Raw genomic sequence first — 14,721 nt, 5'->3', positions numbered from 1 at the left:
ACTACGAGTTGTTACAACCGGGTGAAACAATCACGGCAGACCGCTACCAACAACAATTGACCAATTTGAGCGATGCATTAGAAGAAAAGAAGCCATTTACTGGCCAAGGACGTCGTAAAGTGATCTTGCTTCATGACAATGCTCGACCACATGTTGCGAAAGCGACTCAGGACCATATCTTTGCGTTAGGCTGGGAACTTCTTCCGCACGCGGCGTATAGCCCAGACATGGCGCCTTCCGATTACTACCTATTCCGGTCGCTACAGCATCATTTGGCTGATACACATTTCGTGAGATTAGAAGAAATACGAAAATGCATTGATGACTTTATCGCTTCGAAGCCGGTGAGTTTCTATAGTCAAGGAATTCGCAAGCTACCCGAAATATGGCAAAAGGTTGATGCAAACGGAGAATATTTCGCTAATTAATATTTTTTCGTTTGTTTTTGAATAAAGATTGAATTTTACAAAACAAAGCTCAGAACTTTTTTGTACACCTAATATATAGTAATTCAGATTGAATTGTATAATCTAACTTTGACTGTTAGGGCCATTACTTCTATTCCTTATTGTTCAGTTTTTAAAATAATTATGTTATGCCATCTATAAAATAATATAGTATTAAGATGCTATAAATTATGTAAAATAAACTGTTAAATTCTATGTCAAGTACGTAGTAAAGTTCAAAAGTTTCCTGTCTAGGTCATAAAAAAGATTACATAAAATGAAAAAACATTTTTTTTTTTCAAATAATTATCCTTTATAAATTAATTTTTCCGCACAACTAAAAAAATATTCTAAATGTCTTTAAAATAATATAATTCTGCAGTGGTCACTTCTTTATCATTATGAATTTCTTTCCACGCAAATTGGACTACAGCTTTAAAAAAAAGAGTAACTGTAGGAGCTAAGTCAGGGTTGTAGGACGGATGAGTTGAAAACTTACAATTGAAACTTTATTGTAGAACCAGAAATATGCAGTAATGCAATATTGTGCATTTTAGAATATAATAGAATAGTAGGGGAGAGTTGCCGAATGCGTACTACTAAACCTATTTTTTATTATATTTTCCATTTGGCTGGAGTATATTTATTGCGTCATCTGTAATTTACTGAAAAATACTTAGGCTGCAATTTATTTGAAGCTACAAAGGCTTCGAAGCATTTTATTGACCAATCACAGGCGATTGGTTTATATTCCAATAATATTTTATTGGATATTAATCTTCTCGCTTTCGAGTGTGATTGGACAATTTCTTACGAGTTACGACTCCTATTACAGATGTCGCATAAATCTCGCACGTCTGTCGATCCTGTCAATCTATTATATACATACTATATCTACTAAATTTGTTTATTAAATAATTTAGAGTTTAATTCTTTTATTTGAAATATATAGATATATACGACGCCGCTATTCGCCGCCGCCACCGATAATTATCATCTGCCGATTATCGCTGCCGCCGAAAGAGAAAATTTTCGGCGAATTCGCCGCCGCCATTCTGTTTTTGCTCTAACGCCGCCGCCGGTATAAACTAAAACGGCGCACGAGTCTGCCTGTACTGCATCAATACTATAGAGATCTCCTGCACAGTCTCTCTCCTGTCGATAATAGTACGTCGTATTGCTACGGTACTGCATATGTACTATGACGTACCTAAACAGTATGCAGTACAGGTACAATGTTGATACAGTGTACTATAATATCATGTATACTTTTTATATTGTTACCGTATAGTTAAGCCGTACTCCGCCATCTCGTGGCAGTACCGTAACAGTACGATAGTGGTACTTTGTGCAAGTATCGCACGCTTGGTTATCTGGGATGATGCAAAAAGTACGATTTAGACAACCGATCGCCTAAATCATACCTATAAGTATTTTTTATCGTATTTCCTTTGAAAGTATTGAATTTATGAATAAAAACAATTAAAAGTATAAGATTAATAAAAGAAATAATTAACCAATACCTAATAATTAATTAATACCTAATTGTAATAATTTATTGAAGAGAAAATCAAATATTTTATAATTATCAAATAACAATAATGAAAAAACAAATGGCACCAAAATAAAATTGGCTTAAATATATTTTTGCACTTGACATTTATAATGATATCAATTATTAGTTTTATTATTGTCAGTTATCAGTTTTATCTTTTGATGGTACGATTTAGAAAATTTGATAGATTTTGTAAAAATATCGATTTAATTTTTACAATGATTGCAAATATGTATATACAGTGAATGCAAAATATTTTACAATAAATCTTCTTTTATAAAAATATAAAAATTTATAATAAAATTGGATGATCGCGTTGTTATCGACTACATAAGTTGATTAAAAATTAATATCAAATGTGATCTTTTAAAACGCCGCTAACATCCATAAAACAAGACGTAGGCTATTATATTTTTGTCTATATTACTAATTTCTCATATATTTTATATTATTGTTTACTAAATATTACCTATATTAACTAATAATATAAAATATTGATGAGGTACGATTTAGGCGACCAGTACGCATTCGGCAACTCTCCCCTACGTTTTCTCTCGGCTTTAGCATACTAGGGGATGCAGGTACCAAATTTTAACAATAGCATTAAAACATGGAATACGGATGACTCCACTGGGACCGAAAATTCGTGTTTCAGTTCAGTCAGACCAAAAACTTCCGTATCTTACTATTATACGTAAATAGCAGTTTTCTTAGACCCAGGCAAGTAAAATTTTATAAAACACACATTTATAAATTCATCCGTAAGTACATCAAGACTGACATTTTTGTGAAATCTCGATATTTACAATTTGAATGTGTTTGTACCTACAAATATTCAGAAATATTTAGTCATGCGAAATTTAGTTTGTAATATAGCGCGGATTTTATAGCTATAGGAAAGTAGAAACATTAGAAAAAGTGTATGACAATAATATAAAGACGTACGACTGGCGAACCTCGTCTTCAGTGTGCCATAACTGCTACATTAATTGAGAAGACAGCAAGATATCGCCATAGATCAGATTAGCGTTAAAGTTTGTTAACAAAAAATATATATTTATACATAATTTGCGATCTCTGATATCGTATATTAATCCGCCACTGTGATAAAATAAGAAGTGAATAAGCAAAATCAATCACAAATTGACAAAATCGAAGTTTATTTCTTAAAAGTTTTAACTACAAAATATTTAATTTGGTATGTATATAAACTCATATTGGATTTTTGGTTTATTATTTAAATTATTTAGAAACGGGAGACAGTGTTTAAAAAACACACATATATGCGTGCATATATGTCGACTTTTATTGTCATGGATGATAACAAATAAATATACACATAAATCGACAAATATATCATTGTAATTTGTATTTATTTAATTAAATATATATTTTTCCTTAATTGAGATATAATTAGTTCCTTCATATAGCCCGTATATTTCTACATAGAAAGGCTTCAGGCTTTCTCTTTTAAAGTTGTTCTACGTATTAAGGATACTCATATGAGTATGTTATTATTAATAAAATTATCTATAACAGATGCAAAATAATTAAATTTAATTTAGAAAAAATTCAGAATTTTCAGATCAAATCTTCTGAATGTGACAAATGTTCACTGCAGGCTGAACATTTTTTGGCTTAGTATATATAATACATCGGAGAATTTCAAGTCAAAGTAACATTGAATAGTTTACAATGACACTATTGAAGGTATGAATAATATAATAAATAAGATTCTCTCTCTCTCTCTCTCTCTTCTTCCTCTATCTCCTTCCCCTCTCTCTGTCTCTAAGATAAAGTTTTCAATAATAATTTTATAAATTATGATTTTAGAATTGGTCTTCAATAATCACATTTACTAGCGGTGCAGTTGTAATGTTTCTCATGCGACAGATAAAGTATTCTACAATTTATGAGACATTAAAAGAGAAAATATATAATTGGAAGAATAATAATTACAATATATCTGAATTACCTAATCCTAACTGGATAAAAATCGGTAAAGTCAAAGAGTTGCACATACACCCACTGGCCTCAGGAGATAGAACAAAATGTTCCAAGTTAAAATTTACGCCATACGGGGCAATTACGAAACAAAAAGGATTGATCCTTCAGGACAAGTTAGTATAAAAGCTAAAATTTATTCCTCAAAAAATTAATATATTATAAGAATGTATTGCACAAGGTATAAAAATATCACTCAATATGTCTTTTGGATACTTAAAATCAGTACAAGGTTGAATATGTAAATTAATGTTTAATTAATTTCAGCTACCTGTAATTTTCACTGTTTATATCTATCACAGATTTTTATAAGTCGACTAAGCATATAAAAAGAATATAATCATTTAAAACTGTAATAAAAAATTTATATTAAAGTAACCAAATGATTATTTATCAAATATGATAAAAAAAAATTGTATGCACAATCCGCCGAAAATAACGTTGAACTTTTATTATGTATTGTTAGAATGTTCCACATATACGACGAAAAGACCAAACAATTCCAAAACACACACACTAGAACAGCCATACAACTGGTGAGGGCGGATATGTTAAGTGAGTCCCACGTACAATTCAGCCTGGCAGACTATAAAGTAACTATTGATTTAGATAAAGAAATAAGGGACAATCGCAAAATTGTGAGAGAGCTAAAAACAAGTTGGATTGAAATAAAGTATATTGATTGCGGCGAAGAAGTTGCCAAATGGTTAAACAAGTGTGTATATGTAACAATTTTTAAAATTTCGTCTATAAATTACCTATAAAAAGTATTAACTAAAATAATATATTACACAGTACATTGTGCACCTCTACTCTGCGGATAGTACGAGTAGAATATGATATTATCGACGAGCCAATAATGGAGAAAGATATGATGAAGAAAAATACTGATGACGAAGCTTGGGTAATTAACATACTTTTAAATTTTTCTTTCTTCTCAATATCTTATATATAAAATCCGATTGTTTAAGAAATACATATTTATCTCTGCAATTATGAGGCATATAAGTATGCAAGATTTGCTATATACAATGTAATGAAATATAATATAATATAATTATATTGTATATAGTAAAAGTGTATGTAGTATAAATAGTATTGTTGGTTTTTTCGATACTTATGTAGTTAATATTACACACACTATATATTATACATCAAAATTTTGTCCTATTAGGAGATATTCTTAAATTTAACCGGTTATACAGTGATAACGTTAGATACAATGTTAGAGTTTATATACAATACTCAACAATTTTTTAAAATTCAACCACATATTATCATTTCGGCTCCTTCATCTCCTATTTTTGCGGAAACAAATTGGGAATGGATCAGGATCAATAATATAATCATGAAGAGGATTATGCCCGTCTCGAAGTACGCATGTATCATTCATTATTTTCATATTATCTTCTTTATATCAAGATCTTTTATTATATTTTATCTTTTGGATCTTTCATGTTTGTGCAGAAAAAATGTTGAGAAAAATTTTGAGTCTTTACAATAGTTATAATAAAAATCATCAACAATTAGTATTTGCTTTGATTTAAAAGTTTCTTAATTTTTAAGTTTATAGTTATTTTTGTTTCTGGTTTTTTGCTTCTAATGTTTTCTCATCAGCTTAAATATTATTATAACTATAATAATATTAAAATGCATTTCAAAATAATACATTTATTCAATTTTATTTTCTTTATGTTCACATTGTTGTTATTTTGTTGAATTTTTTAAGTGTGCATTTTATTTCTTCAATTCAAATATAGCTTAACATCAGTCCAGGAATCATTCAAGAAAAACGAGTATCATCATCCGCCAAAATTTTTGGGAATTTTTTATGGATTGTTCACTACTGGAGACGCAAATGTAAATGATGACGTATATATTCATATCCCGCAAAATGATACTAAATAATGCTATCGAAATTTAATCTTTTCATGATTGTCTCAAAAATTCAGTTGCATGATATAATAATACTATTTTTAAAGTGGTACTAGTTTTAAAGTTAACAGAACAAAATTTTAAGTAGTATTAAGAAGAAGATCAGTTTCTGTTCTCAAATATTGAATTGTATCTTTGATGTTATTTTGATAATACTGCCACTAATTTATTGGCCTATAATAGACTAATGCCTAAAGTCTAATTTTGCTTTGAATTGACCCTTTAATCATTAAAAGTTATGAAATCGTAATACAGCGAAAAGATACTTCTGACATTTTAATTTACTTAATATTTATTATTTAAATTTTCATGTATAATCAATTCTTTTCAATTGCAACATTAATAATAGGTTAGAAATATGTATGCACTAGGGTAGTTTAAACTAATATTTATTGTGAGTACTGAAAGTCTTTAATATACGTGACATGAACTACAGATTTTCACTGCAAAAATAGCAGTGAATAACGAAACGCAACCACAGTTGTTTTTGCATGGAAAAAAATGGTTAAATAATTTTTACCTTACAAAACTTGTAAAGTATTATGACTATTTTTGTTGTACTTATGATAACTTTACTTGCCTGAAAGTAAAAAATACGGAATAAAAAGTACGTTATAAATAATCGATAATAATCGATAATAAACGTAGTAAATTGATTCAAGAGATTATCATCTTGCAGTATAAAATATCAATTAATCTCAAGATTGTATAAACTTGAACAACTCTTAAGACTTTATACTTGTATTTTTTATCGCGTAATAAAGTAATTTTTATCAGCAAAAACAGTTGTCGATAAAGTAACTTCTATTAAAATGTAGTTTATAGATTTACTTTACGTAAAAATATTTTACAGTATATTTAAAGGATCATTACTCATTTACTAGAAAATAAATATTGTATAAATAGGCGCCTGTCCTTTTATAAATCTGCAAATTTCATAAAAGAACTTATTAGCATTCTAGCCCATATTCTTTAGAGTTTTCTCCATGTGTAATTGTTGCGATGTTTTGCGACAAATAGTACCGAGTGCCTTTACGCAATGCAATGTTATTTGAGTTCATACGTGGCACAAAATTTTATATTATTTTATTTTATTTAAACGTAGTATATATATTTTTTCTTTATAAGTAGATAAATAGTTTCTTATAAATAGAAGAGAAGAATATTAATAACGAGAAATTGCTCTTTCAGAAGTATTTTTATAGTAATAGTAATGTCAATTTTTACAACTTTGATTTTGTATAAGATAGATTTTATAAACTTTATCTGTGTAATGTTTTTAATAAAAGTGTGAGATGAACATATATGTATATTGATTCACATGTAATAAGTATTATTTATTTAAATAAATTTCAATGGGCGCATTCAGCAGACTCAACAATTGAATGAGCACTCGCTGTTATTGGTGTATTCTTTTAGATCATTCAATCAGAATTTTTAGATCTAGAAGAATACATTAATAGCAGCGAACGCTCACTCAATTGTTGAGTCTGCTAAACGCAGCTAATATCTGTACATATTAGATTTATGATGTATCGATTAATTATCACATAAATATAAAGAAATATAAAAATTTTCGCAAATTACTATTCTATTTTTTATTATAAAGTTAATATTTGTTCGGCAATTATCTAAAATCTGTTTATATTAAATATTAATATAAAATTCAATTTTATTAATTCTAAATAGGCTTTTAATTAAAAAAATTTTAATAAGCACGTACATAAAATAAATTAAAGAAATTTAATTACACGTGTCATATAGGTATCATAGATAACTATTGATTTTTATTTTAAACAAGGAAAGAAAATTTATTACTGTAGTGTATCCTAAATACAATTGCACCGATATAATTTAATAGCGTAATTTACGTTATTACGAAAGTTTTATTAAGCGATTAAACTTTAATATAAAATCCTATAAATGCATTCAAAGATTAAATATCGATATTTAGATTAATTATATGTAATTATCAAGTAGTAGTACAGTTTATATAAATGTATACCTATAAGTTAACTCTAACAATCAGAAAAGTCAAACGCGCGCTACCTTATATAACCTTCTCATAAAATATAAACAGTAAGTTCCAGAAAAACACAAAATATAACAGACAAAATAGAGAATAATAAGGACAAACAATCAACACGAAAATTAACACTCTGCTATTGAAATTCAACTGATCAAGAAGAAATTATCATCGTGTAGGTAATAAGATCTTTGCGGAGAAAAAAATAAAGAAATATTACATGTACAATCTCATAATTTGTTAATATTATACGTTTGTGAGATTCCATACAGTAATTACACATTATAAATCGAAGATTTAAAAGTGAAAGAACAGAACGGTTAATATTGTCTGCATTGAATGTGTATTGATCAAATCTATTACTTCTTCTCAAGATCTTAATAATCGTTAACAACAATGTTTGAGGTATGTATAAGATCTGATTATACTTCTTTTTTATATCTATTTAAAATGTTCATACATATTTGAGAACAAATACAATATATTTTTAAGTAATAATTTTATATACGCAATATAAATGAGAGAGAAAGAAAGAAAGAGAAATCTAATCATTTTTCCGAGCAGGTTGCTATTGATAAACACTACATTAAGAATCATCCCCAATTTAGTAATCCCAATTGGGTTAAAGTCGGTAATGTTCATCATATGTTCATATATCCAATAAAAGGAGGAGAAAAAATGCTACATCACTCTTTTAGATATAATCACAATGGAATGATAATGACTCAATCAGAAAATCGAGAATTGTGGGACGGGTTAGTGTAAAATACAAAGATTTGTTTCTTTGATAGTAACTCTATGCAATTAAAATAAGTATTGCTAAAGGTGTAGCTCACTCATCATTCAATATAATATTTATATCTTATGATCATTAAAGTATTTAATATTAAAAATTTGACGTTATTAATATTGTTGTGATTGTAATTGAGAGGATGGATGGAATAAAGGCACAATTCTATTTATTAGGCCCTTTTTCCGGAGATTAGCTCTTTTATATAATAATTATCATAATAAAGAAGTATTGTAACATGTAATTTCTTAAAGACGTTACATAATTTCATTTCCTATTGTATCATTGTATATGTACTGTACTTGTATAATGAAAAGTAGCAAGTTATTTTAATTTTCATTAAAATCAAGATTTTGTGATTAGGCTTTTATTCCGCCCATCCCTTCAATTAAAGTACAACTTAATTATTATTAAAGATTTCGAATCATTGTTAAACTCAAGTATGGTATCTTCTTTTTATAAAATCTGACTAAAATAGGATATTAGTTGTATTTATTTAGAAAACATCAACAGTTTTTATGCAATACTTATAAAATCGATGATAGGTACCTAATTGCATATATGACTAACGTATAAAAAAGAAATATAGCAATTTGAAATATTAATATACAATATTTAACTACCAATAACGCGTATTCAAGTAATTTTGTAAATTCTGGTAAATAAAGTTTATATTACACAATTTGTCGAAAGTAATGTTAAAGAACGATAGCAATTTAGGGCCAAAATTTGCCTGTGATGAAAACATATGAAATCAGTCAATCTTTATAGATTTGGACGTGCTAAACTCAAATATGAAGTTTTAAATTCTCCAAAGTCTGAGGAACTTTGGAGAATTTTAAGCTTTACTTTGCAGCAAAATATTGTATTTCCCGATGAACAAATAGTAACTGAACAAGAAACCTCTTTTTCTATTATAATGAGCTCAAAAACTTCAACTTTTTTGTAATGTAAAAGTCAACGATATATGGCGTACAATAACATGAACAAAACAAAAATGAATATCCGTACCTACGAGCGTAGGCATGCGTGCTTTTTCACCATCAGCATTAATTTTATCCAAGATACACCGCGTGGAGTTTACTGAATTGGGTATATCTTACAAGAAAAGGGACCCAACTGGTCCCCTCCGATCTTAATGAGCTTTTAGTATGTTATTCTCCAGACAAATAAGCGACACGTATTTTTTTATACGTTCCCGCTTTCACTTAATGGGGTGAAACACCTTTGAAAAAAATCGTTTTTCTCTTTCGAATATCATCGAAATTGTAAGAGATAGAAAAAAATGTTTGACATGAATGTAGCACGGTTTCAAAAGTACTGTATAATAAAAAAGAAAAAAATTTTTTTTTAATTTTTTATACGCACGCTTGTCCACGCGCGGACATTTATATTTGTTTTGTACGCCATATAACATTGACTTTTACATTGCAAAAACGTTGAGGTCATTATAATAAAAAAACAGGTTTCTTGTTCAGTTACTATTTGTTCATTGGGTAATACAATATTTTACTGCAAAGTAAAACTTAAAATTCTCCAAAGTCCGGGGAACTTTGTGAAAATGAAATTTTTGTTCTTTGCAGAAACATTACATTTTCACAAAGTTCCTCGGACTTTGGAGAATTTTAAACTTCATATTTGAGTTCAGCACGTCCAAGTCTATAAAGATTGACCGATTTCATACACTGAAAAAAATGCATGTAATTTTACATGCATTTTTTGGAAATTACATGTTCATGACTGGAAAATTGTCTAAAGATGATTGGAAATTTACAATTTCCAGTAAATTTCCAAGCATATTTATGTAATTTAGATAATTTTCCAGTCATATACACGTAATTTCCATGTAAAATTACATGCATTTTTTTCAGTGTACGTTTTCATCACAGGCAAATTTTGGCCCTAAACTGCCACCGTTCTTTTCACTATGCATTTCAGGATGTTCTTATTATATAATCAGCAAACCAAAAAAATTCTACACTGGTCAAATACTGGTCTGTTGGCTTCAATATCTGTTGACATGACACAACGTGGAACCAAGATATTTCGCAGTGCATTACTGGACAATTTAGATGTTTTAAGTATCACAGAGCAAAGCATGAAAAAAAATAACATAATTTGTTATTACTCGTCATGGCATACCGGCAAACCAGTAAAACTTATTGATCATGGCGATAAAGCTGCCGAATGGATAACCAGGTATGTATTCATTAACTATTAATATTTCGCATTTATGTTATTATATAAAGAATATATTAAATATAAACAAATTAATATTCACAGGTGTTTGAAATTTGACACACCTATACGTTTATTAGAAAGAAGCTGTGATCCTTTAATCGAGGAACCAAATATTATAAGAGAAAATTGGATAGATTATTGCGCGATATACTCAACTAGATCAGATGAAAGGCCGGTAATTAATACGTTTCAAATTATAGTGTTTATTTATATTATTTGTTAACATAACAAGATTATTAAACGTTTTAATCTTAACTATCCAAAAGTAGGTAAGTTCATTATATGAAGCACTATCACCAAAAAACAAACAAAAGACACATAAGGGAAAATAGTGTAACTTTGACCAATTTTGACATTTTTTCTTGTGCAAGTTGTATTGATGTCTAAAAATTCAAAAAAATTCTAAAATATTCTTTGAAATGTTGACACTAAGATATATTTTTTTATAGATTTAAATTGTTATCTTTTGTACATCTTTTTTAATATTAGAAAAAAATTGAATTTTGGTAAAAGGTACAACACCCCTGTTGTATCTCTGACTAGGGAGTGTTTTAGGTACCTCCACCGTGCTTCACAGTTGGTATTTGATATCGCGAATCATTTCTAGTGCCTTTTGGTCGTCGAACGTACCGTCTACCATCATTTCCAAACAAATTAATTTTAGTTTCATCTGAAAACATCACTTTCTTCCAATCTTCAACAGTCCAGTTACGGTGTTTTTTTGCAAATTCTAATCTGGCCTTCTTATTTTTTTTGCTAATAAGCGGTTTCTTAACTCCAACGCGTCCAAAAAGTCCCACTTCTGTCAATCTGCGTGAAACCGTACTTTGACTTATGTCAGCCAATTTTTCTTCGCGTAACTCGCGTGCGATGACCGCGGCATTCTTTTTCACATCTACGACAGCCTTTCTCTTAATCACTTTATCGACACGATTAGTAGTTTTTCTTGGCCTCCCAGGGCAGGGTTTATCTTTTAGAGCACCTGTAGTCTTGAATTTATTTATTATATCGTTAACAGTCGATTTACCTAATTCTAAAACATCAGCTATTTCACGTGAAACTTTTCCTTCGTTGTGAAACTTGATCACCAATTTACGTATGTCTAAAGACGTGCGTTTTGGCATTTTGACTGAGTATAATTGATCGAATAATAGAAAAGAAACGTGCTCTTAATGTTTACATACCTTCGTGACCGATAACGTAAACAAAGCCGTGCAAATTATACGTTCTTGGAATTTGGCCGAACAATTATGAAGAAGCAAAATGTGTTATTTTAGTTATAAATACGTGTTAATCGTTATAAACAATTTTTTAATTGTGCATTTTAATTACATGTCAAAAGTACTTTATGATGATATATTTGTGTTTTTATTTTGTACCCTTTCTACGTTAATAATGATAAAAATATCTTTGGCCGGACACTTTTGCATGCAACTGTATATAAAACTAAACTTTACCATACAGAGACGCGATTTTCGTTTTTGCATGAAACGATTGAATCTGGCAAAAATAGTGTCCTTCGTTCATTTCATTCAAAATCGCGTCTAATGAGCATTTATTAATACTGGAGGTAAGATAGCTAAACTAATAAAACCAAAGGACCACCATGTTCCTCTATACATGTTTTGAAAACAAATTAATTAATACATTTGTAATTATCGACATTTTATACAAATGTTATTAGAACAAATTCGCCGATATCGACATACCGCTTTGGTTTTAGACAATATTTCTTAAACAAAAGGTAAAAATGAAACTTTAAAAATATAAATACAAATTAAAAAGTGTCTTCTATCAGATAGTATAAGCAGATTTTATAATACTGTTTGTAATTTTGCAATAATTAATTTTTTCGTAAGATAATAAAAAATGGACGTCTGACAATATGGGCTCCAAAACTGACACAGTAGGCAGAATGTGCTACGCATTCCTATTCTTTTTCTTTTACAGGAATTATCTGTATAAAGTATCTACAAGTGCATGTATACATATAAAATTTTCCAGAATCTTTTCACTTCGAAAACATTTTTATTGAATTATATGCATATTTACTTTATGCTATTCTGCAAGATGCAAATATGTAACGCGATAGTTTTTAAGAATTTTTCCCTATGTGCACAATTGCCTTTAGTTCCAATAGAGCTATTTGACACTATAAAGCAACTTTACAAAGATTAAGTTAGCTCATGATTTGTTTCACAGACAGGTGTGCCAGGTTTACGCTGCACCCCGATTTTATATTTAAAACCGTATTATGAAAAAACTAAGAAAGAAAATAATATAAATAAAACTAATTTAGGAAACTACAAGCATTTAAAACGACGTAATATTATAATATAGTCACTATTACTTAAACTACGCAATTTGCAAAATAAAATCGTAAGAATTTTATTTTCGCATTTATAGAAATTGTTTTTAGCTGATTTTGTATAGAAATAAGCCACATATACATGAAAAAAATTTTGCGTTTACACTTTTTTAATTAGCTAAACAGATCATGATTTTAGTGGTATTAATAAAGTGTAATAGTTAGTTTCTGAGAAATAAGGGGATGTCTTTAAAAGACCTATGTCAGTATCGTAACTTTCCTCTACTTTTATGATAAAGGCAATTTATCAAATTTTTATTCTTAGCAACTTATCTAATTGTGAATAAATTATATAGTTAACTGTATCAAGCAATAGTATGCTTATCTTTGCAATCATGAATTAAACAAAATATAAATATATTTAATTTACGATTTATATATAAATATATATAATTTACGAAATTAATGGTATTAATAACAACTATAGATAAAACAATTTTTGATGTCATATAGAGCTAGAAGTTTATAGCACTATATACTGGAAATGAGTTAATTAAATTTATTATTCAAAATAATATGAATATCAAAGTAATTTCTTTTCAACAGGACATGTTCGCAGATTTAACGCGTTGCGTATTAATGACACAAAGTACGTTACGTACACTATTTCAAGAGACAAATATATATAAAAGTTATGTGATTCGTCCAAATATTGTTGTTTCGACAAATTCAACTGTGCCTTTTAGTGAAGAAGATTGGGAATGGGTAAAGATAAGAAATACAATCATTAGGATAATGAAGCCAGTTCCAAAGTAATTACACATACTTACATATATATACCATATATCATATGTATATATATGTATATACATTTCACAATAAAATCAGGGACAATGTATATACACATATATATATATATGTATTATATATATTGGCCCTTTTTTTATTATCAAATCATTTGATACAAATCTAAAATAATTCTAATAAATTTCAAATTTTTATGACGGCTAAGATAAATTTTATCGATCGTATAACATTTTTATTAACCCAACAGTTTTCTAATCTCTAATAACTGATTTTAATTTTTTTGATATTTTATAAAATTAAAAGATATTGTCCCTAATCATATTAAATATATTTTCAGATATACGAGATATAAATTTTAATATTCAATTTTAATTTCTTCCCATTAGTACTACTATATTCCTCCTTTGTTAAACTTTTTAAATATATAACTACTATTCTTTTAATTTCAGATATCGCATTGCGGTGCCTTTTTCATCTTCGACCTTAAAGTACCATCTATTTACTAACGAGGATGATACAGCACATTCAGGAGTTTATTGCGCACCGATCGTATCTGGAGAAATTAAAACAAACGATGACATATACGTTTATTATAATCCTGATAAAGAA

General features: G+C 28.5%; 1 protein-coding gene across 1 annotated transcript; it reads left to right on the top strand.

Annotated features, from left to right (window-relative positions):
- Positions 1-3,654: 3,654 nt before the first annotated feature.
- On the top strand, positions 3,655-14,721 carry LOC108721254 (uncharacterized). Its single transcript, XM_018445700.1, has 10 exons — positions 3,655-3,711; positions 3,835-4,121; positions 4,472-4,720; positions 4,801-4,909; positions 5,180-5,379; positions 5,766-5,894; positions 10,695-10,955; positions 11,040-11,172; positions 13,912-14,070; positions 14,562-14,721. Exons 1-10 carry the CDS (start codon positions 3,697-3,699, stop codon positions 14,616-14,618), a joined length of 1,599 nt encoding a protein of 532 aa, XP_018301202.1. The 5' UTR covers positions 3,655-3,696; the 3' UTR covers positions 14,619-14,721.

The sequence above is a fragment of the Mycetomoellerius zeteki genome, unplaced genomic scaffold, assembly GCF_001594055.1.
Source record: "Mycetomoellerius zeteki isolate Tzet28-1 unplaced genomic scaffold, Tzet1.0 scaffold105, whole genome shotgun sequence".
Lineage (NCBI taxonomy): Eukaryota > Metazoa > Arthropoda > Insecta > Hymenoptera > Formicidae > Mycetomoellerius > Mycetomoellerius zeteki.
The sequence above is the reverse complement of the archived record's forward strand: the minus strand, read 5'-3'. Positions and strand labels throughout refer to the sequence as shown.

Excerpts from the sequence above, each read along its gene's own strand:
- LOC108721254 (XM_018445700.1), top strand. Across the intron at positions 4,721-4,800 it reads GTTGCCAAATGGTTAAACAA|TACATTGTGCACCTCTACTC; the intron begins GTGTGTATATGT and ends TATATTACACAG. Across the intron at positions 14,071-14,561 it reads GTGAAGAAGATTGGGAATGG|ATATCGCATTGCGGTGCCTT; the intron begins GTAAAGATAAGA and ends TTTTAATTTCAG.